Below are 24,510 nucleotides of genomic sequence, written 5' to 3' on the forward strand. Positions count from 1 at the left end.
AAAAAAAAAAATAAGACAAGGTAGTGTTCCCTAAAATGCACCAGAAAATCAGCATAATTAAGAACATATATGACCTAGAACAACTTTAGGGTTTCAAGGTAACAAAAGTTTCCAAAACAGGAAGAAAGAAGCAACTCTGAATTATTCTTTTGAGTAAAAGTGATGCAATACAAAAGACCAGAACAGTAGCAATAACATTCACTGCAAAATTGTTGTTTGAATACAGATGTGTTTTATCAGCCATGCTGACATTAGTAAATAAAATGGACTGGATACTATTCCCTAGGCTTGAAGCCAGCAGAGAGGGTATGGTTTGCTTCTGCAAATTATGACTGAACTCTGCTCCTCCCCTGAGTGGGACAGCTACATTCCATGCGCAGTTTTGCTGCTACAGAGATAGCCAATCTCATCGGAAACTCTTCTGAGACATCAGAAACTCTGCTTGCAGATGTTAGAAAGAACCAAACATTCCAACCTCCTGGCCCCTGCCCCAACAAGAGTCCATCTCCAAGCTCTAGAGAAGGACTAGCTCCTAGAGAGACTGGGTGCACAGGACAGCAAGAGGGCGAACACAAATGGTATGTGAGCGTGCACGAGTGAAGGGTGTGTGTTAAATTGGACACCAAGTTCTTTCTGGGAGAGGTTGTGCACCAACAACAGATTCTGCCCTGGGGAGTCTCTGGCCGGTCTTTTGGGGTAAGCAAAGCCGGGATGCCAGCTTGGTTGCCTTGGTTTCCATATGCTCACAGGTGGAGACGGTAACCTGGACACTGTGGACTGACTGTGTGCTCATAATGCAGACAGGCAGGTTAAAAGGCGGCGCCTCTTCCTGCGGTCATCACTTCTTGGAAGTGAGATTGTGACGGACGAGGTAGGATGAGGCTTTTCTCCAATGCGTACTGTGAACTGTCAATCAAGCTTCATGTTCGTTAGTCAAATGAGACCAGTGAATAAGAGAATGTTTAAATTTGCCTTCCTTTAAACAGGCACGCAATGTGTGCAGCGGTGTCACAAGAGGAAAATTCAACTGTGAAGAGCCAAGCGGTGAGATTCGCTCCTTATGAATACAAGAGTTCATGCATTTTTTTTTGGACATAGTGCAAAGCCTGATACTGTTCATGTGATAAATGGGTGGGAGGGGGCAATAGAAAAAAAATGAACTGCTGCAGATACACAAGGCTCTGTTTATCTGCAGAAGCAATTGCAAGCTCTTCAAGTGACGGTGTCAGAAGCGTGCAGCTAGCTCTCATGTGCACTGTCAGGGAGTCTTTAGTGGGGAAGAGATCCTCTAGTAACGTGGCCAGTGAATATTAGTCACCAGACAGAGGGAAGAATTGAAGCAGCTTCTGGTCCTATCTGTCATATCCCTCTGCCTCCCTTCCCAGCATGGTCATAGGAAAAAAAAAAAAAAAAAAAAAAAAGCAGCCAAGCCCTTAGATTTTGCCTTCCTCTGGGTCCTGGGGTCTGGACTGCAGCAGTTTGGAAGATGCATCGGCTTGAATGAGTTACAGCCCCCATGGGCAACAAGTTGGTCCTTCTCTCATAATGTACATACTTTGCTGTCCCCTTCATTTAAGCAAGATAACTTTACAAGTGGCCAGCAGAAGTTAAGAAGTACAGTCAGCAAAGATGGTATGGAATGCTAAAGGCCATTGAAGCCCAACTCCGAATCTCTTTGGGTTTTCGTATTTCCCCAATTTTCTTCCTGCATTTTTGTAAAGGCTAAGAAGGCTCTACGAAGCTCAGGAAACAATTCAAATTACTGACAGTTTCAGATGTGCAGTCTCCATCAATATTTGACTTAAGAATGAATTGCCATCAGCATTCTGTAGTGATTTAAGCGACCATGAGCAAGCGGGGAAAGTGGCTTAAAGTCAGGCTGAGGCCTAAAGTCAAATTCTTTGCTGACAAGTGCACATGTCACAATGAAATTTCCTTCAGGAGTACCCTTGGACTGCAGAAACTTAGAGCTTCTCCTGTGCTTCTTCCTCCCCCATGAACTACTGCAGACCACTCAAATCCTGGTTAAATATTTGTCTCAAAACAAAGCAAGCAAATACAAAAGTCGTAACAACCCAACAACGCAGACTGAAGATCAGTCCGAAATACAAGCTATGTCATGAGGTACCCGTTGCATTGGCAGGGCGCGATGGAGCTGCCCGACTTGACCCCACGGAAGGGCTCTGTGAAGCTCCTCAAGGAGAGATGGGAGTCCTCCAGTGCTCTGACACCCAGCCTGGCCTTCCAACGCCTGCCAGCCCCACGGTCCCTGGCACCAGAAAAAAACAGCCGTGGCAGCACCGTGGAGGAAGCCCTGGTAGACAGCGGTAGGGCGGACGTGATCAAGGAGGAGCCCCTGGGCAGCCCTCGTCAGGTCGAGACCTTCCCCATCACCGTCAAGGAGCTGCAGAGCCGCTACGAGACACTGGGTGGCAGGAAGGTGAGTACAGGAAGGTTATGCAGCTGAAAATGATTCCTACTCTCTCAGTGAGGACTTGTGATTCTAGCACTTTTTTCACCACAAGGAAAGCATGTGCACCTATGCCAAATAACCTTGTTTTGTAAGGAGACCACAGCAGATGGAAAGGGCAAGATACTGCTAAGCGTGATGGTGCGCTGAAATATCAGCTAAGCAGCACACGAATTCACAATTCACAGCCTGCAGTGTCACAGAAATTTACCCTAGAGCATTCTGGAGAGCACTACTGCCAGAACAGCACCCCCTTCCAATCTGCTGCCTCTTCACATCCTTTCTGCCCCCTGAAAACTGGCCTGCCTACTACCTGGCTCCTACCAGTAGCTTCTAACTCACATCCCCTCTATGTCTTCCAACAGGAAGCAGAAAGTGGGAGATGCTCACTGCCACCAGCACTGACTAGTCAGCCTCTGAGCCATACAGACATTTCTCTGATGGAGTCCAGTGTGAAAAGGGGGAGGGCAATCTTTGAGAAGATGTCCTCAGGAAAAGGACAGAACATCAACACTGAAGGTTAGCCTTACCACTTTGATCTGGTTTCTTGCTTTAGTTCAATGCACTGTCTCTGATGTGACAAGGTGCAACCACACTCACATCAGGGCAGCCCCCGGCTGCCCAGGGAGAGAATGTGGTGTTCTTATCAATGCAAAACAAGCTTTCCAGCTTTCTCCATTTGGTCTTTTGTATTACGAAGGAGTGTCTGATGCCTGTTAAATACTTTTTGAACAAAACACAACAAAATGTTTTATGTTTTGAGAAGATAACTTTTGATGAAGATGACCCAAATCACAAATATGATATCAAAAATACGGGCAGCATTCATCAATTACCAAAAAGTGGTATCTTCATTTTCTCATTTGGTGAAGATAGTTTGGATTTGGCAAAGCGTTTCTTTGGTAACAACCTGTTAACTTTTATTTGTGGCTTTCTGGCTTCCACAAATCAAACACTCCGTACTTGATGTGTTGTAAAGTAGAAGTACGACACAGTTGCTAAAAAGTTGGCAATACTGTTCATTTTGCTTACTGCTTTTCTTTCAAGATTTGAAACACATGCACCCATCTCCCTCTCCTCAACTATAACGTCTATTTGTAGTTGCAGTAGGCGGTTGCAAAGCTGCAGGAGGACTTCCAGAAGAGAGCCCTCTCAACACTGGCAACATGCTGACGGACTTTCAGGAGAATGTCTTCTTGAAAGAAAAAATGGCTCTCTACCAGGCTGCCGTGTCCAAGGCAGAGAGCAGCAACTGCTTTGCCAATGTAAGATACCGATGTCTCATTATCTTCTTAATTCTACCTTTGCTTTGCACAGGGACAGATCATAACTGTCATTTCTACAAGCAAGCTGTCAGATGGACCATAGAGTGGATCAAAATTTCAGTCTGAAATTAGGAAACCTACATAGCAAACATAGTCATCCATCAGTCTCTGTCTCTACCAAATGAGATTTGTCTTGCTATATGCCTTTGGTCTTTTGGGCAATCCCCATTAATTCATGGAAGTACCCTTCCTTTTAGTCCACCTTTGCCTGAACTTCATGTATGAAGACCATAAGCGGGAGAGAGATAAGCATCGTGGTTACCCTATTTGCTCATGATGTCAAAACAAGGCAGTTTCTTTATCACAACAACTATTCTCTATCGCCAAATAATAAAACCGTATTCAGGAGAGCAGTGAATTTAGAGCTCTTGCTGCTGAAACTGAAGAATTTGAAATTACCGCATTATAAAACAGTTCAGGTGTGGGTGCTCAGGTATCCCAGAAGCCACCTAGGGGAAGCAGCCACCAGCCACACTCACCTTCTGAGTCCAGGTGCATGCAATTGCTGCCCACCGGCTTCTTTATTTCCTAATTGCCCCGGTGTATTCGGAGCAGATTCCTGTGGTTCTTTGGGCCAAGAAGGTTCCAATTCCCTCCTCCCAACGCTGCCAACAATGCAGCCATTAGCTCTCTCTCCCCAGAAGGAAGGACTGTAGGAAGCCTGACCCAACCAAACCATATTGAGAACACATGAATTGCTTCATTTACGCTCTAGACCACCTTGCCCTTTCTTGTTAAAATGGACAGTACCTTCTTACTGCAAATGGAAAACACCTGGCCTTATTTGATCACTCTAGACTTCAGAGGAAATCAAATCCTGCACTCTGCCTGGTGGCCTGGCTGCAGTGAGGAAACAGTTTGAGAAAGGGCAGATGACCCCTGCAAGGACCACCTTTGCTCGCTCTGAGCACCAGCACAAATCTGCAGAGGTAACAATGGCATTTTTAATACTAACAAATTAGGTCTGCCCTGCTAAAGAGCTCAAGGGAAAAATACCATTATTTGCCTTGTTTTGGGATTCACCGTCCCTGGGGGTGTTCAAGGAAAGGTTGGACTTGGTGCTTAGGAACATGGTTTAGTGGGTGCCATTGGTGGTAGGGGGATGGTTGGACCAGATGACCTTGGAGGTGTTTTCCAACCTTAGTGATTCTATGATACTGTGATCCTCTATGATCCTCCTTAAACAGAGTAGACATGGAAAAATTTGCATCCCATTTTCTTTTCAACTTGCTAGGGTGTAAACTCTATACCTCCTCATGTTGTGTGGCTCTCTCAGCTGTTACACAGACACAGCTTGCACGTGTACGTCACGCTCTGACTTGCCCTCCTCGAGCCTCACCTAACTTTGACCAAACTTCTTGGTACATGGGATCCTTGTGGCACTTGTAACCCATTAAATCATCACGGTACACTGCCATAAAGGAACTGTTTGGGCCTACACCTCTTAAAGTAGAATTGTTTTGTGATATCCCTTCACAGGCAGAAACAAAAATCCAGGTTACTGTTAATTATGCGATTCTTTGTATTTGTCTTCAGGAGACCTCAAGTACCACTCAGCTCCCAGTATCAAGCAGCACCAGGGAAGCTGAGTGTAGTGCAACAGCCTCCAAAGAAGGCCCAGTGGAAGCCTTTCAAACTCAAGAGGTAACTTTATCAATTAATAATTATGTCATTTGGCAGGTATACCGAGATGCCAATCCTTATTTGCTTTGCCTCTTACTCCAGCACTACTTGGTACAGCAAGATCTTGATGTTCTGCCGATAGCTACCCTCCTTTGGCAGTGCATAACAATGGTTTTAGGATGGTGTCCTATAGAGTGTTGTTTGACTGTGGTAATGAATGGGGCTTCCCATTCATACTTCTCTGTGACGTTTCAAAGACAGCAACAGAAATATGGAAAATTCTTACGTGTTGCTCTAAATCCTGCAGTAAATTGAAGGGTTTGTGCACAGGTTTCTCTTGGGGAGCAAGGAGTATTTAGCAGAGCCTGTAATTCAGCAAGCACTTCTACTATGTGACAAACACAATTAAAAATAGAACTCAAACACTTGTGCTTTTCCTTTCCTTCTCTGATGAAGGCAACCTCTTCTTTCCTTGTTTTCAGTCTCTAAAAGTCTATGTTTTCTGTCACCAGTTTCTCAGATGCACAGAAACTGTCAACTTGAGGAAAAGTGAAGACAAAGGTCAAAAAGGTGTGGGTTATCTGGACCAGACAATTCAACTGGCAGAGATGAGGGAAACACTACACCAGCCCAAAAGCACAACGCTGTCTGCTGCTTCCAAAATAAGAGCCATTAATGCGATCATCAAGAACCACGCACATTCTGTAAGACGGCCACATCACCAAGGAGCTGCTGGTCTGCCAGTCCCAAATGTCATTGAAGGAGAAAATCCAAAGTGTCAAAGAGGTGAAATCTGTTCAGAGGAGGTGCTCCCTAAGCCTACAGAGCCGCAGATGAGGGAGCCACTGAGACAGCCCAAAAGCAAAATCAATTCTGCGGCTTCCAGAATTAAGGCTATCAATGAAATTCACAGAGCTGCTTTTTTGGCAGAGAATGTGCAAGGGTTCAAAACCACAAAATCCGACATAGAGAACAAAGACGCCAGCTTCACGGTCTATGTGTTGTGCAGTAATGCACAACAAGTTTAAATAAAAAGGTGAAATGACTTAAAACTAATAGACTTGTCTGAACTTTTTCTGCCTGTCTCTCTTGCTAGGAGTCTCAGCAGTCTTCTGCCATCTTTCTTTGGCAAAGACATGTTTGAAAAGAAAAAACTAAAAATCACAATCAGGGGAAGAGCTCTGGATCTCCAAAGTACCAATCTGCAGGTCTTATATGCAGGCTACCATTATGTCAGGATAACAACAATCTGCTGCCCAGGAAGATTAATCTTACTTTGAATTCACTAGGCACTGCAATACTATGCTCCTCAGAAAATCAGCTTACATTTGAGACCTGCTTTTCATCCCAAAAGGTGGATTCTTCTGCTATCAGAAAGGTGCCATTAAACACTGTCACCACCAGAGCAACACACAGACTAAACGGATATGTAGTTGAGACCAGGGGGAAAGGGGAGCACTGTAGAACAATGAGTCCAATCGTAAGGTCCATAAACCCTTGCACAAGTTGCTTCCAGTCAGTAGAAAACTACCTGTTACTCCTCAACATCAGAAACCCTGCTTGCAGATGTTAGAAAGAACCAAACATTCCAACCTCCTGGCCCCTGCCCCAACAAGAGTCCATCTCCAAGCTCTAGAGAATGACTAACTCCTAGAAAGACTGGGTGCACAGGACAGCAAGAGAGCGAGCACAAATGGTATGTGAGCATGCGTGAGTGAAGGGTGTGCGTGAGCATAGGCCTTTTCCTTTCCCACAGCATCCCTACCGGCACGATGCTAAGGAGCCTCTGGGACCCTGAGCCACAGCTGCACAAGTCTGGTGGTGCCCTGTGACGACAAGGATCACAGAATCACAGAATTGTATTGGTTGGAAGGGACCTCCAGAGATCCTCGGGTCCAACCCCCCTGCCAAAGCAGGTTCCTTAGAGCAGGCTGCACAGGTAGGCGTCCAGGCAGGCCTTGAATATCTCCAGAAAAGGAAACTCCACAACCTCCCCAGGCAGCCTGTTCCAGTGCTCCATCACCCTCACCATGAAGAAGTTCTTTCGTACGTTGGTGTGGAACTTCCTGTGATCCATTTTGTGGTCATTGCCCCTTGTCCTGTCCCCACAGACCACTGAAAAGAGGTTGTCCATATCGCTTTGTGTCCCACACTTTAGGTATTTATAAACATTGATAAGATCCCCTCTCAGTCTTCTTTTCTCCAGGCTGAACAGACCCATGTCCCTCAGCCTTTCCTCATAGGGAAGATGCTCCAGGCCCCGTATCATCTTTGTGGCCCTCCGCTAGACTCTTTCCAGGAGATCCCTGTCTTTTTTGTACCGGGGAGCCCAGAACTGGACACAGTACTCCAGGTGAGGCCTGACCAGGGCAGAGTAGAGGGGGAGGATCACCTCCCTTGACCTGCTGGCCATGCTCCTTTCAATGCACACCAGGATCCCATTAGCCTTCTTGGCCACCAGGGCACACTGCTGGCTCATGGTCAACCTGTCATCCACCAGGACACCCAGGTCCCTCTCCTCAGAGCTCCTCTCCAGCAGGTCGCCCCCCAGCTGTACTGATACATGTGGTTGTTCCTTCCCAGGTGCAGGACTCTACACTTGCTCTTATTAAACCTCATTTGGTTTCTTCCTGCCCATCTCTCCAGCCGGTCCAGGTCTCGCTGAATGGCAGCACAGCTTTCTGGCATGTCAGCCACTCAAATTCAATTACCAATTCAAGTCTCCTCCTAAAACTTGTGTGGGCTTTTTTTTGTTTGTATGGGGTTTTGTTGTTGTTTTCTGAATAAAGGCTTCATGTAGAAGGTTAGAAAATCTCTCACTGTCCTTCATTCATTAGCACAAAAGCAATGAATCTCGCTTTTATAAGTCATTTCTTACTAATTTCTAGAGCTTGAACTACCACAAAAATTCTACCCCACACAGCAACTTCCTAAACTGATTTATTTCCTCTCTTAGTTATCTCGCTTATATAAGCAAAGCTCATATTTTCTGAAAAATGAAAATTTCTCCTCTAAAACTCAGTTTTGATCCAAACAGTCATTGATCAAACTGTGTAATTTCCGGTGGTGTCCCAGTGCTTTCAATCAAAGTTTTGTCTCAAGATATGGTACATGCTGTTTTTTAGATTGTTTCTCTGGACTTTAGCTAAAATCATGTTCTTCATCACAACACTGGAACTTTTATTTCTCCCTCAGTGTTATTTGCCAGTAAACTGTTAACTTTTTTTCCAAAAATAACTGCTAGTTTTCAAAACTCTTTGCCCTATACTACATACTGTTTCTTACAATCAAAATGTTTTCACAATCAACTATAGGTTACTACATAATAAAACACCTTTCATATTAACATTTGACATCCACCACTGATTGGTGAATTTCTGCTAAAAAATAGTTAACCTTTGAATGTAATCGTTACTAACCTGCTGAAAAATTCCATAAATATGAATTAATTTTTTCACCAAGCTCACATGAGATGATTCTTATTTCAATTCCCTGCATCATGGGGAGCTGGGAACTGAGAGAGATCCTGAGGCCAGCAAGGCCAGAGGAAATGGGGCAGGCTCAGAGGTGGTGGCCAGGTTCCACCAGGTCACCAGGTCCAAGGCCAAGCCAGGAAGCCAGCCTGGTCCTGGTTCAGCAGGTTAAATGGCCAGGCCGGGCTGCTCCCAGCCCTGAACCTCTCACTGCTGTCCCCAGAGGGAAGGGGGCTGCCCCAGGATGTGTCACCGCTGAGCTGGTCCTGAGCCCCAGCAGACAAGCTTCCAGGAAGGGGGATGCTCTTATGCATCTAGGCTTCCCCTAATAGACCTAAATGTTATTTTCTCATAATTTGGGAGAGTAATAAATGTAAGGAGGGAAGAACAGCAACACTACCTCTTGCTTTTGGCAGTACTGATGATAAATATTTAGGAAAAAAAAAAATTATGCCAGCCACAAAAGAGAGTTCTGAAGAACCGTATAATACAGTGGAAACCACACATTAAATAATAGTCAGAACAAGGAGGCCTTTGTCCAAGCTTTGCTGTTTTTTTACTAGTTGGAAGCTTTCCTGTAAAATGAAATTATAAGCAACTGACTCATTGGAAAAATTGTAACTGCTTGGATTATGTGTTCTTTTCCAGTTTTGGTTCACCTATGAAAGAGTATGATTTATGTCTTCATTATCATCATAAGCTCTCTTCTGCTGTCTAATCCTTTCATTGTATCTGCATCACTTTCCTCTTGTTAGCATTAAATGTTGCTAAGTAACTGAATCAGTCTGCAGTGTTCTTTGGCATAACTATTCTGTTCTTTAAAATAAGCATAGAGATCACTCAGCAAAATGAAAATGATTCTCCCAGAGGCAGAAAAAGCCATTTGCATCTACAGCAACCCTCATTCTGAGACGATTTCTCAGAAAAAAATCTGAATCCATTAAACATGACATATATTTCCAAACCACGTGATTCATGATTCAAGAAACATTAATGCAGATGAAAAAATGTTTCACCTTCTCCATGAGGTTATCCTAGACTACCCTAGATAACACCATTTATTTTGCTTTTAATCAGGTGGGTCAGCTCTTACAAGCAAAATAACTTAAAATACTTTGCTCGTCTATCAGTACAATCTCATTTAGAGAACTCACCTTTGCTGTGGCATATTAGATAGAAATAATAATTTATGTAATTTTAATAAGAAAGAAATGGGAGAGACAGACTTTGCCATTTTATTTAGGTCCCTAATTTCATGTTAATGTGACAATGATCTAGAGGCCCTCATCTGTACTACTCACACGGACCTGCTACCAACACCAGGGTAACCATCCAAGCTGCAAAAATAGAGACCCTCCGAGTTTAACGTAATTCTCATTTTATCTCCCTCTAAAATAATCAAAAGCAATTACAGTCACGCTGCAGACCAGTTTGTTCAATTTCCAGTACAAAAGGTTCAAACTGCTTTAGCATTAAATAAAACATAATAGAGAAGGTCCAGATGAGGTCTGTGGCACTAGAAAAGAAAAATTCACACAGAATTTTATGAAGATTGTCTGAAGCAGAACAGTATCAAACATTATTAAATTATTCAAGAGTCGAGTTGCTCATTGTTGGTTAGAATTGTCTTAAAAGTTTCCAAGTTTCATTACATTATTTTTCTGTTTGAAATTCCCCCAAAATGAACAACATATTTTCTTTTGTACATTTTTAACTTAGACATATACTACACATATTTTTTTAAAAAATAATATATTTCTCAGTCTTGAACCTGAATACACCAGACATTTTTATAGGTAGGAGCTTGTACTCTGCAATCTGATTAACAACTATTCCTTTCTATATGAAATATATCTAAATTTGCTTCTTTGAAATATTGTCAGCTTTATTGAAAAATAAGAATAAAAAAGGCAGATGGACAGAAAGCATACATAGTAAATATCAAAAAAAGGCTTCTCTTAGGGAGTAGCTAAAATTACACTTGCAATAGAGAGGATGGTACAACACTATAGGCAGTAATCACTACATCTGCTTGTCAAATTAGCCCAAGATTTTGATACATTTGGAAGATAACCATACATACACAAAATCTTTAAGTTATAACAAGTGACTTTGCATTAAATTAAAAATAAATTAAAAAAAAAAATCTACATTGTTGCAGCTCCCTCTAATGTGTAATTAATATAAACATGCTGAAGCCAGCAGGGGAAATACAATAATTACAGATGGCAGCTATGGCTTACAAACGACTCTTCTGCTACTTGTTGCATGCTTCTAAATTCCTCTAGCCCTCAAAGGCTCTGCACAGCAACAGCATCCACTGCTTGGCCGACGTTTATCTAAATCCTTCTCTTCTCCATGTTGAAGTTGTGTCAAATGGGACTGGAAGGTGCCAGGCTTCTGTATAGCAAAGCATCCTTCTGCCATTTTCCCGTCACTGGAATTTCTTTAGTGGTTGCCTCCCCTTAGGAGGCAGCCCCAACGAAGCCGCAAGGTAACCATTTTATACCGTACTAACTTTATGGCTGCACTCCATACAACTCCTTGAGAGAAAATGGAGAAAGAACCTACAGACAGGATTTTTGCCCCAGTAAGAAGGAATTTTCTAGATCAACATGCAAAACAGCAAGAAGGGTTCTTTTATGGGCTGGGCATGCAATGTCCCATGTTACTGGCAGAGCAGTGTGGCTGAGACACGCATGTATGACAGAATCATTTGGGCCAGTCAAGGAGAGGATGACTGCAGGTAGACTCAACTGTCTTGCTGTGTTAGGCTGAGGGCTGCCAGCAGCCGCCAGTGATCTCAGCAAGAACCTAGGCTAGCAGAAATAAGTAACAGGTTGAGGAAATGAGAGAGGGGCACTAGCAAGACTGACAGTTATGAGTGCATGACCCCACAAAAGGCTCGAGACCAGCATAAAACTCTTAGTATTGCCTCACATTGGGAAACTTTTCAATGACTGTATTCACCAATGTGACCAGTGTGGACTATGGCCTTTTTCTGTGAGAAGCTGCTGCCTTTGCCATGGCTGTATTTGGCTCAAGATTACAGGGTCTTGAAAAAAAATGTCAAAAAAACCCTAGCTGACACAAGGTCCAGGTCTGTGCTGCTGGTAACGATGACTTCCATGACAGTTCTGGGACTTGACGTCTTTCCTTCGGGCAGCTTTTGAGAAGACAGGTGAGAAGAGACTGTGGGGAGCTATGTATGCCTGGTGTCCTGCGTTCCCTGGGGTTGCCTCTCTTGTCCTCTTTGCCCCTACCTGTCACTGCCCATTCTCACCACTGTCATCTGTCAGTGACTCTGTCAGCACAGCACCCATTTTGCTGGTGGAGAGGCAGCATCACTGATATGGGGATCTGTGGGTGTATCTTACTGATGTATATACATGTACGTCTGTATGTTCATACATACATACATATATGGTCTCATTATATATATATATGTATGTATAAAAACTAGCTGTCTGATATGTAGGAATTACATTATGGCCAAATCATTTAACCAGCTAGGGAGCCACTTAGACGAATATCAAAACACCCAGTTTGAATAAAGAGAGACAAATCCTCTCTCCATAAAGTAGTTTAATTAGTAAAAGTGACATCCTGAGGACATACTAAAATCAAACTAGTCTCACAAAGTATATAACTTTTTCCAGCTCAAAGACAGAAAGGAAGCCCTTATAAAACATCCCAGTGTACACAAAAAAGCTGCAAGGGGATTAGGGGATGCTTCCACATAGGGATAAGTGGCAGCAACCACACTATTGCAATATTGTCAGTCCTAAACATTCAAAAAATTACAGGTTAACAATTTGTTCTACAGCACAAAATGATTGAAATTTATTAAAACATAATTCTGATATATTTTTTTTTATGGGGACATCGAGGCCCTGGAACATGTCCAGAGAAGGGCTACACAGCTAGTGGAGGGCCTGGAACACAAGTCCTATGAGGAGCAGCTGAGGGAACTGGGGTTGTTTAGTCTGGGGAAGAGGAGGCTCAGGGGAGACCTTAGTGCTCTCTGCAACTGCCTGAAAGGAAGGTGTGGGGAGCTGGGGGTCGGCCTCTTCTCGCAGATAACCAGTGATAGGACAAGAGGGAATGGCCTCGAGTTGCGCCAGGGGAAGTTCAGGTTGGAAATTAGGAGACTTTTCTTCTCAGAAAGAGCAGTCAGGCATTGGAACGGGTTGCTCAGGGAGGTGGTGGAGTCACCGTCCCTGGGGGTGTTCAAGGAAAGGTTGGACCTGGTGCTTAGGGACAAGGCTTAGTGGGTGATATTGGTGGTAGGGTGATGGTTGGACCAGATGATCTTGGAGGGCTTTCCCAACCTTTATGATTCTATATTTACTCCACATTCTTAGTGGGGAAAATTACTGATTTCTAACTGAGAGCGGAAAAGCTCACACAATCCCCAATTCATGACCTAAAGCTTGCTCCCCGTGTCCCCCAGTCCTTGTTTTAACAAGGAGCCCGGCGTTGGAGGCGTCTCTGCCCAGCTCCACAGAGTGCTGAGGGCACGGAACTCCCCTGATAGGACCGCCGTAAGCCGGCCGTTGATCGACCGTTGGGCCGCCATTACACGGCCGTTGGGTGACCGTTAGGCTACCGCTGGGCCGCCATTACGCGGCCCCGCCCCCTTCCCTCCTCCCCCCTCCGACCAAAACATTGACACGTGCGCCTCGCTCCCCCCTCCCTTCACGTGACGTGCGGCGGCTGACGTGGCACCCCGCCCCACCAATGGGAAAAGGCGCTGCCGGGTAGCAACAAGCGGCGGCGACCAATCAGCGGGGCGGGGGGGCGGTGCCGCCATACTTCCGGCAATAGCCCCGCGGCCCGGGCCCTGTGGGGAGCGGCGGCGCTGTCAGGTAGGGATCGGGCGGGCCGGGGGGGATTTTGGGGCCTTTTGTGCTTTTTTGTTTTTTTTGGGGGGCTTTTTGGGGGCGTCGGGGGGCTTTTGGGGGTTCTTCCGAAGGGAAGGAGCGTTTCCAGCCGCTGGGGAATGCGGCCTGGGGGCGGTGTGTGGGGGAGCGGCAGGTGGGGCGGGGGGTGAGGGGGGAGCTGAGGGGCCGAGCCGTGGGTTGGCGTGGCGTGGGCTGAGGTGGGCGTTGGGTGTGGGGGAAAGCAGTGAAAAAACACCTTGGGATGGAGACTAACCGGCCATTTGACCTGTGAGTCAGAGGGCTGATAGGGCTGGCTCCCAGGAGAACCGGTCACAGCCTCCAGGAGCAGCTTCTGCGGGAGCTTGGGCTGCTGGGCAGGTACTGAGGCCGTCAGGGAAGGGGTGGCTGTGCTGTGGGGAGGCTGGGAAAGGAAGAGAGCCTTTGCTGTTCTCATCATGTTGGTGACAGTCTTGCTACTGAGTGTCAGGAATGGTTTGGGTCATAATTGTATGTTGCTAAGAACAAGGATGCATATACAGAAGACAACTTCTCCTGTACAGTCACAGGTTATTGGCATGTCTTGCTGCAGTTCTGAGTGTCTTTGTAGTAGTGTTTGCTTTTGTGGTGAGCTGCCTACCTCATGGAAAACAGAGCTCCCTTACAGGTGGGTGAGTGGCTGGAGCAGTCACTGTAATCCCAAGCTGCACTAAGCCTGGCATAGACAGGTTTCTGTGCTGTCCCTTCCGTGCTTCTTTCTGGTGGCTCTTATCTCCATAGTCCTTTCTTCCGTGCTCCTTAGGAAAATATGTATGATGCAAAGTGTTCTCGTCCTTTTTTGGTTTTAGGAGCAAGTTAAACGCAGGTGGTGTATTTTATTAAAGCCCGGTTGTTAGGTAATGACCATAAAATTGTGTAGGTGGGAAAAGATCTTTGGAATCAAGACCAAATGCCAACCTGATCTATTGGGTCCAATTGCTAAACTGTGTCCAGCTCAGTAAGACCAAATTCCACTCAGTGAAGCTTCCTTCTCTTTTACGCAGCATCAGATTGATTTCTCCACAGTAATTTTTTGGGGAAAAGGAACAGGTTGCTCAACAGCAAGGACAGAAGTCGTTTTGAGTGTTAACGAACCCTGTGCCACTGCATTTTCCTCAAAATCTAAGTTTAGGGACTCTTCTTTTGCTGTAATGATAGTTTTAACAAACTGATATTAAATTACTTATTACTGAAGGTGTGCTCCATGGGGTATGTAAGCTCTTGAAAGCAAGCTCTGTTCTGAGAAGCCACATGCATGCGTTAGTGCAATGCTGTACTGGGAAGCAAAACTTGAGTGCAGGCAGAGCAAAAGCATGAATTTTTGTACATACCCAGTAATCAGCTGCTCTCTGAGGGCTATGTGTAGGAAAGATGTTTAGGACACACTATCTAAAACTTGGGAACTTCTCAGCAATGGTCAAATGTACATTTCAGTCCTATAGGAAGCGAAGCAATGGGATTTTCTGGTTCTAGCTGTGTATGTATACGTTAGGTTTGGGTCCGAGGAACAACTTTCCATGTAATCATGGAATGGATTGGGTTGGAAGGGAGTGTAAAGATCAACTCGTTCCAAGCCCCTGCCGTGGGTACAAGTCACTTCCTGGAGTTGCTACTCATGGGATACACTCTGAGTTTGTGCAGTAGTGAAACTATGTCTTGGACTAAGAATACCTGTTTGGGGAAAAAAAATTAGGTCAACATGTACCAGTCTCCCAGAGTTGCTGACTTTCTGTAGTTTTCTCCCACAAATTCTTAAGTTAAAGTTTAATCTGTGATTTTTCTAGTAGTGTTTCCTTGTTGTCTTTTAAAAAGATAACGTACTGAACATACCACATGTTTAGAAAAGCTATTTGTATCTCTTTATGAAACTTGTCCTAAGTACAGTTTTCCAGGATTTCTGCAGCAGATCTCGGTAGTCTTTTTGTGTATACTTGCTGATACCACTATTTTGACGTGCTTAATGTCACTATTTGCAAGAGGGGTGATAAAAAAAAAAAAAACCTCATTCTGTGCCGAAGCCTTGCAATGGAAGGCCATCAGTTTTCATTTTAAAGATCTGGAAAGTCGTCTGGTTTAGAGCATGTAAGTATTGAAGTGTGTTATTTTGAATGCCTCTGCAGCTCCACAGGAGGAAGTTACACATCGTACTTATACCACTGGCCTGATAGCTCGAAACCCCTTATTTCTGAAGTTAAAGGATTTCTAAAGCATACTAAGATTGCTATCCTGTAAAATGTGATTGGCTTCGGGCTTCTGCTACTGCCAGCCGCTCAAACAAAATATTGCAGGCTTTCTCCTGGTGTTTTCAGGAAGCTTTACATCTATCCTTATTTTTGTAACTTATCCTGTTAACCTGTAACAATGCATGGTTCACCGTCATGCAAGTTGTGTCTAAGTGTGTGTGTTTCCTTTCCCAACAATTCTTTATTGATTCATAATATTGAGTATTCTTAAAATGTACACTTTGTTAAGTAATCCCATTCAGCCTGTAATGTTCTCTATGTATTTGAATTTTCTATAGTTTTTAACTTTTGGGGTAATGAGGTGCATCTATAATAGTGCTTAATTTTCATAGCAAAACTGCTGACTAGAAGTAGCTCATGAGCTCTGTGTCTTTAGACATGATTCAAAATTGTTTTATGTTCTGCTGTTTTCTTAGTCTCTTCCAGTTATTTTTTGAAATTTCAGGTAAACTCTGCTGATCTTATCAGAAGAAAATATTATTCTGAAATGCACTCATGAGCACCAACCATAAATTCTTGAAAAGACGAGAGGCCTTGATTTTGGTCTAAATGAGGCATTCTAAAAAACTGTGAGAAGTCTGTTATGATGCGTATCTCCTGGTAAGCAGTGAAAAGATTAGAAAAACAGATAGGCATGAATAGAGTTTGTGGTGGTTGGAGGAAAGGATGTGGTAAACTTTGGAAATGATTCCTGTCAGATTCAGAGGAAGGCTGAGTTGTGAATAGCAAGGGGACTTTCATCAGCGCTGAAGGCTAGACAGCAAGCTTTGTTTTGTGTGGTATGTTGTGGGATGTTTCAGTCTCATTTTTCTTTAAATAAAAATGATGCTCTTGGCTTATATCTCTTCAGGCTTTTTAGCCTTCAGTGTCTTGCCCAGTGCTAATATGTTGGACAGATGCTGGTCAAGAGTGCAAATGGGTAAATAAATTCAGTGATGTTTCACTGGTCTGGCCTAATATTTTTCACCTTGAAGGAATGTTTAGAAAACAGTTGCTTTGAATGAAGCTGTTGGTGTTGCATTAATGTATGTTTCAAATACGTTAATGCTTTTCTCCCTGTGCAGTCTGCACGTGAAATCTCTGGTTAAAACAAAGCAGAATGTATACATGATGAATGGGAAGAAGAGGGCAAAAGCTGGCAAGCTTGGATTCTTTAAAGCATAGGGAATTGCTCTCTCCAAATTCTTAGTATTCATATATTAAAAGTGATTTTCCCTGGTGAAAAAGGGTGACAGAGCACTGTAGAATGATATACCTGTGCTGTCCTGCGTGCTGTTGGTAGGAATTTCAGTAGTGAACTACTGATGTTATGTTGCAGTCTCCATTTGTGGGGGGTATCTAATAGCCTAGCTAGAGAGGTGATCCTCAAAAACAACAGAAGAAGTGTTTGGGGAAGATCCAAATTCCTTTACTGAAACGTAACTGTTTACAGTGCTACACTATCTCAGTGTTTGGAAGGCTTATAGAAAAATAAGAAGAGTAACACTGATTTGGGCTTACCAGGTTTGAAAAACAATCTGTTAGTTGGGTCTCAAACTGGTAATCTGTTTACATTCTGTAAGTGCTAATCTGCTCTGCAGTGGTCAGTCTCACTTGGTTTGGTATCATCCCTTTCCTGGACTACAGTGATTCTTCTGCATCTTTTTCTTGAAAGAACTGTGAAACCTACCTTGATCTAACAAATAGGAAAGGACATTTCAGCAGGAATTTTCAGAGGTTAGAGAATCAAAAATGTACTTGGGAAACCATTGAGCCTCTTAAGAGGATACTCTATAGGAAACTTTCTTCCTTTTCCTCATTACAGTTTTTTTAAGGTTAAAGAACTGAAATAATAAGTTTCATAGTTAACAGTTAAATCCTGCACAATCTTCTTGCTGCTTACAGAGAAACCATGCCTTTTTTGGGCCAAGACTGGAGATCCCCTGGATGGAGATGGGTTAAAACAGAAGATGGATGGAAACGATTTGAACCCTTCAGCCCTGCACTTGAGAACAAGAACAATCAGCTTAATGACATCAGTCACACTGTGTAAGTTCTTCAATAACTCATGCAGAACTACATTTATTACTGATTTCATAGCAGGTGGGAAGGCAAAGATTGACTTCACTTCCATTCAGACCGAGTGGGGTTGGTGATCTCTGCGTGCAAGAGAGAAGCATGCATGAGAGAAACTCACAGATGCAACCATGTGCTTTGTTTATTTAGGCAGAGACCCCTGTGGAGACTGTCTGTCTTTAGGCAACTCGTGAAACAGTGACAACTTTAGGCAGTCAGATCCCTTCCTATGCTGTGTGTTATTTTTAATGTTAGTGATATCTGCGAGTTGCAAATGCAACGAGCATATCGGAATGTTACCTGGAAACAAGTGAAACCTTTCTGGTGATTGTTGGATTAGGGCTATTTAGGGTACTTGCTCTAAATGCATGACTAATAGTAGTTTAAGGCAATTCTCTAACATTGTATATGATTATACGAGCCCCAGTAGAATGGGTGAGAAACATACTAGGTAGCTTGGGAGTGAAGTAACATAATATTGATGGCAGATGCTCACAGACTGATGTGATACAAATAGCTTAGTCCAGACAAATTCCTGCTTTGTGTCTTTGCCAAGAAGTAATTCTCAGGGTTAGCATTCTTGTTTATAAATTCCAGCTTAATGTGCTCATAATGAGAAAAGGGAACATTCAGTGTTTTGCTGTTAGTCTAGTAAATGATAAAGAAACTGATCTGATTTAGAGGGAATTTACTGGCAAGCCAGGACTTGTTCTACTCATACACCTGTGTTTTCTAAATTTGAAATGAACCTCGAGGGAGTAATCAAGCAGTGAGGAATTATTATTAAGCTTGTCTCAAACTACTGTTTTTTTCGTGCCTTTACTTCTTGTGCTCATCTGCCACTGATAGTGGCTGTTTTTTTTCCCATACAGTCTGGCCCCTGTGGATAAGAAAAGCAATGTTTGTCTGCAAGGGTGTTCACAAAGCCTCCAACATAAGTTGCCTTAAATACTTCTGGAAAAATCTCTTCTTCCTTCTTTCATGTAGCTTTAATATAGTTGGAAAATGAAATCTAATTTAATTTTGATAGCTACTTGCACAGTTACTAAATTATATTTTGTAGGTTGTTTTATGTCACGCTTGGCAAACAATATTCATTAAATGATTGTTTTTTATCATTGTAAATGAGGACTCACTGTTCTGTTCCTAACTGGATGTTGATTTTTGTCTGTGCATACACTTATATATGTCTATATATATAACACAATCTTTTCTCCAGAGAGTGAGCTGAGACTGGATTTATTGCTTCTTCAAGCAAAAATGCTAGATTTTTTTTCTTAGTGTTGAAAGAACAATTTGTAGAGTTCAAGGGTATTGCTAGAAACAGATTTAAACAAGTCTTGCTTGGAAAGATACAAGAGTCTTAAAGTTCAGAATTAAAATAGGAACATTAATTTGAAGTGCCTGGCCATGAAATGCTCTGGGTAAAAGAAATATTTGTGATATCTGGGGTGTTGCGTGATCTGAATTTTGTAGGTTAGCTTCCCAACTTGTCAGAATCCCAAACTCGGGAACTACCCTAGCCTGTAATAGATGCCCTCACCTGTAGTGATTCCCTGGTTTCCAGTCTTCTGTCTCTTACTTCAGAACATGGTGTGCTTTGGCTGCATGTAGCCCTATTTGTTCTGCTTCTGTGTATTTAAGAATGTGTATTGTCCAAAATTAGACTGCAGAATTTGAGTTGGAAGTAGTGCTGCTACGCCAAGTACCAAGTAATTTCACTACAACTTGCAAGCTTTGGATCTATGAGTCCACTTTTTGCTGCTGAACACTGAGTAATGTCTAATCACCTAAAATACAGAATTCAGGTTGGTAAGGACCTCTACAGGTCATCTGGTTCACACCCCCAGCTCAAAGCAGGACCAGCTGAGATGGTTTGTAGGGCCTTGCCCAGCTGTCCTTTGTTTCCAAGAATGGAGATTCCTTTCTGGGCTCCTGTTCCAACTTCCATTATTTTCACTGTAGTTTTTTATCTTTATTTCCTGTCCTTTAAAATCTAATAGGAATCTTTTTTATTACAGATCATGTCCATTACTGCTTGATTTCTTAATGTATACCTCCTCTAATGTTACAGTCTAGCTCCCTTTTCTTTATACCCTCGTAGTAGATACAGGCATGAATCAGATTTCCTTCTTCCTCACCACCTGCTCTTAATACTGACCAAGCTTGTTCTCCAGTGCATCCTCATGTGTCACGTTGTGCTCCAGCAGTAATCATCTCAGTAACTGCCCACTGGACTTGTTCTAGTACATCAATCTGTTTGTTGTACCAGGGAGTCCAAAACTAGACACAGTATTCCAGGTGTGGTATCTCAAGTGCCAAACAAAGGGCAGTGACCACTTCTGCAGGGTATGGTGTTGCTAATGCAGCGCAGGGTGTGACTGCCTTTATTCAACACAAGGGCATGCTGCTGACCAGTGTTCGACTTATCTAGTAGGACTTTGGCTCCTTTTCTGCAAAGCTGCTTTCTGTCCTGTCTGTACCTGGCATATACTTGTGCATGGGGCTCTCTATCCCATGTGCAGGACTTCAGATGGAAATAGAGCAGCATACTGTGTCTTGCCGACTGAGTTCTCTGTACCATCTTAAACACTTGCTTCCAAATAGCTTATGTATACTGAATGGACAGCTCAGCTTAGGATATCTGGTGCTGTGATGTAGCACTGAGTAAGAATAAGGCTTTGTAGAATGCTTTCTTCCTTGTGGAAGAAGCATACAGTAAACAGTATTTACGTATGTATGTGTCTCTTAAGTTGTCACTTGAATAGGGATGATGATGTATGCCAGTCTGGCTGTTCTAATAGGATGTTATTTTATCACTTAAATGCAGTGTTTTATTCACCAAAATACTCCGTAGAAGTCTATGTAGCAGTAGTAGTACTTGAGTATTGTGTTTCGGTTAGAGTAGTTTTCCCTTAAAAAGAAATAAATTCAAGCTATATAGTTGACTTATCCCTGTTTACTATTGCTTGTATTCTCCTCTGTGAGAGAAAGCATGGATAGAGTTAATTGCCAAACTGTGTTCTCTCTCTTCCAAATACCTCCTGTGCAGAAGTTAAAAAGATCTACTTACCAGCAGATTCAGAAAAAGCTTCCAGGCGTGTAAGTAACTCTTACAAATTCAAGACAAATGTTTTCACTAAAACAGAACTTTTTCACCTTGTTCAGTTAGTCATCCAGTGCTTTGGTGAATCCAGCTGAGGAATTAGTCAAAAGCAATGAACATAATAATGATGCTCGAACAAACATAACTTGTTATCATGCAGGAGCAATAAATGATTGGGAATAATGCTCAAATGCTACACTTCAAATTAGTTCTGTTTATGAAACCTGATATGGAAAAAGTGAGGCCCCCAGTTTTGTAGCTCTCATTTAGATAAGTAATGAAATTTTTTTAAGTGAGGAGAGCACTGTATTCATGGTATCCAGTGGTGGGAAACATGGCTGAGGCAGAGCTCATTCCACCTGAGGGAAGGACGTATCTGTGGGCTGAGCGCTGGCCACAGCTATCTGCAGTTTGTACCTACAAACTTTAGTACAGCTGTGTGTTTCCAGTGCGCTGTGTCCTTGAAGCTTGGTGGGGAGAGAAAAGCCCAGCCTTACAGAATTGTATTTAAATACCTCTCAAGAGTAAAGCCCTCTTACATGTTCCTTTTGAGGTACAAGAAGGAGAATCCGTATGCAAGAGTTTCATGACCATGGTATGCCTTTTTGTGTGTTAGGTCCATATGAACTACCCAGGCCGGCAGGCCGGTCATTCATCTGTAGTCTCATCTCATTCACAAAAGTGCTATTAGTACTGGATTGGAGTCCTCAGATTTGAATCTAGTCTTAGGTAATTTTGGCATTTGACAAGTGTGGTGCAGGCACTTAACTCAGGGTTTTCTATACGTGGTCAAGCTGTAAATGGCTTTGAGTGTCACCTGGAACACTTAGTGTCTCTCCGTAGGTAATTGCGTGACGTTTGGGAATTTCTTCTTCCACAAGAAAAGTAAGGGGATGAAGAACAGTCAGTTTGGATAGCCCTGTCAAGCCTTCCAGCATTTTAACTGTCATGCCCAAAAGGTTATTTACATACACCATTATGAAGCTGCTGTTTTGAAAGAGCTGAAATTCTGGCATGCTTTATTTATGTAGGGTATTGTAGCCTTAAAGTATCTGTAGGACACCAGATGCTTTGCTTTTAGAAGCTATAGAACAAATTTTGTGAAAGTGCTTCATCAAGACAAGAACATAAGAGTAGCTGTAAATTGGCAGTATTACGTATGTATTTAGATCCTTTCAGGTGCACTCAGATATCATGTGCTATTACAGTAAAAACATTCAAGTCATCTGTTATGCCATATGGCTCGTGTAGCACTTGATTCAGTTTCTTCTGTCTTAGCGTAACTGTAGTTTGGTGGTTGGGGAGGCAGGAGATGTTCTTGGTGAAGTGGCTTTGCTGATCAGGCAGCTCCTCGGATTTCTTAAAGGAACTTTAAAAGTTGCTGGGGGTGTACCTGTAATTAATTACCTTGGTTTTCCTAATAGCTGTGAGACCATTGCTTGCTTTCTCAGTAAGACTGGAAACACGTGAACCCCTTAAAGTTTATCAAGAATGATGCTGATAGTACAGGTGCACACCTTCCTTACACAGGGAAGGACTCCATGGAGAGTACAAAGAACATGAGAAGATGAAGCCTCATACGAGAAAATCCTCAGATTGTCCAATTTTCTTGCTAAAATGACATGAATTTCCAGAATGTCTCAGGTGGATTTGAAAGTCAGACTAATGTGCCTTGAAACAGCTCTCTGTGATTCCTTGTGTGAATTAACTGTCCTCCTTAGGCTGCCTTGCTTTTGTGTCTGATACTCGAGGAAGTGTGCATATGAGGGACTGGGAGGGGGAGAGCAGGCTTTAAATAACTTGAGATATGTTACTGCTCTGTGCTGCTTTCTAGGGACTCTTTCTCTTCAGGAACAAAAGAAGGAACCAGATTAACCTTCCTGTTCTAAAGCTGGCCTTCAGCAGTGCTGCCTGCCCTGCTTTGCTCGCTGCAAAACTGGTGTGGGTGTGTTTCTGTTCTGACGGGATTATATTGTATAATATCCTGTGTCTCTGTAGCCTTGTATCTGTTGCTAGGATCATAAAGCCAGAAGCTTTACTGGGGGGCTGAGCTCTATTTCTGATTCTTTAACAACTTGCCATGTGATGTGTTGATATGGTCAATACACTAAAGCATAATTATTCTAGTGAGTTTAAAAGGATTTCCTTCATGATGGTGGGTAGGAACTGGTATAACATGATATAATTAAAGTAACTTGTCAGCACTGATGTTTCACTTCCATCAGTTGCCAGTTCCTTTTCTCTGAACTCTTTTTGCTGTTTGACTAGATGTGATGTTTGGCAATATTGCATAGAATATTGAAATTGTGAAGTCTATCCTATGATTTAAAAATGTTAAGGCATGAACCAAGGCCCTCACCTTGAATTGAGTTCTACCTGAACACAGGTGTGGGCACTTTTTTCAGGGTTTAAACTTCAGGTAAGAAAAAATTTGTATTTTTGAGTCTTCTAAACTTGTGTATCTTTGAGCTAGTGTTTAGTGATTAGAGCAATTATATAAAAAGCTTTTTGTACCGTGGTGTTTAGTCATCATCCTTAAAAGATGATTCAGGCCTAAAAATTTTTAACTTTATTAAATAGTAGCAATAGACTAATATGATTTGCGTTCTTTTGCCATTTAATGCTGAAGTGCAGGTTATTTTTGAATGAACCAGTGATCTTCATTTTTCATGTTCAGATTTTGCTGGTGCAATTTGAAGTTCAAACTGACATTGACGAATAGATTTGGCTGGCAAATTCAGATTTTAAAAAATGTAATGAATGGGTAGAGTGTTCTACAGCTTTCTTTTTTCTAAAAAAGATGACTATAAAAATGACTATAAAATAGTCTTATAGTTAAGCTTCACTGGATTACTTCGTTGGTTACTGTAGTTATCCGTACGATATTACTGCCGTAATATGAATGATCTCTCACCTGTACTAGAAAAATGCATATCCATTACCTCTATTGCTTTTGCTTAGAATTATCTACAAAAATGGAAAGGAGAATCTTTGTTGTATAGACTTACATAGCGCAGGTAAGGTTTTTAATGTATATGCACTTCAGAAAGTTTACCCAACAAACTTTAATAGCATGTCCATATGCTTGTATATAGTGTGTGTATATGCTATATACGTACACTTGGTAGAGGTGGTCTTTGTCAGGCTACATAACTTACTGTCAGAAGTGACAAAGGTACAGTTGATCCTTCTTGGGAAAGATGGAGGTGACTACATGGTTCTTGATGCCCTACAACAAGTGGTAGAACAGCATGGCAATACCTAAATTATGTACAGTGTTGTGATTCATGCTTTTA

General features: G+C 42.7%; 2 protein-coding genes across 5 annotated transcripts in view; both read left to right on the forward strand.

Moving 5' to 3' along the window:
- Nucleotides 1–633: 633 nt before the first annotated feature.
- Nucleotides 634–7,039, forward strand: LOC310897450 (uncharacterized protein). Its single transcript, XM_083831105.1, has 7 exons — nt 634–871; nt 987–1,044; nt 2,144–2,989; nt 3,572–3,735; nt 4,593–4,724; nt 5,332–5,439; nt 5,931–7,039. Exons 3-7 carry the CDS (start codon nt 2,911–2,913, stop codon nt 6,444–6,446), a joined length of 999 nt encoding a protein of 332 aa, XP_083687231.1. The 5' UTR covers nt 634–871; nt 987–1,044; nt 2,144–2,910; the 3' UTR covers nt 6,447–7,039.
- A 6,563-nt stretch (nt 7,040–13,602) lies between these two features.
- The window catches only part of FBXO25 (F-box protein 25), a 30,299-nt gene continuing 19,391 nt past the window's right edge, over nt 13,603–24,510 (forward strand). The window contains exons 1-2 of one of the 4 annotated variants that reach the window (XM_083830416.1): nt 13,603–13,759; nt 17,938–18,081. In XM_083830416.1, coding sequence (XP_083686542.1) covers nt 17,945–18,081 — 137 coding nt within the window. In that variant the 5' untranslated portion in view covers nt 13,603–13,759; nt 17,938–17,944. Of the gene's footprint in view, nt 13,760–14,001; nt 14,153–15,734; nt 15,893–16,501; nt 16,654–17,937; nt 18,082–24,510 lie in introns of those variants that run through there. The other 3 variants (XM_083830417.1, XM_083830419.1, XM_083830418.1) reach the window with 3 other exon arrangements.

Source organism: Anser anser, assembly GCF_964211835.1.
Source record: "Anser anser genome assembly, chromosome: 3".
In the NCBI taxonomy this organism is placed as follows: Eukaryota; Metazoa; Chordata; class Aves; order Anseriformes; family Anatidae; genus Anser; species Anser anser.

What these genes read in the sequence shown, in the direction of transcription:
- LOC310897450 (XM_083831105.1), top strand. Translation starts at nt 2,911, where the DNA reads ATGGAGTCCAGTGTGAAAAGGGGGAGGGCAATCTTTGAGAAGATGTCC. An exon ending in ACAGAACATCAACACTGAAG is followed by an intron (nt 2,990 to 3,571) that starts GTTAGCCTTACC and finishes GTCTATTTGTAG; the next exon opens with TTGCAGTAGGCGGTTGCAAA. An exon ending in AAGCCTTTCAAACTCAAGAG is followed by an intron (nt 5,440 to 5,930) that starts GTAACTTTATCA and finishes TTCTGTCACCAG; the next exon opens with TTTCTCAGATGCACAGAAAC.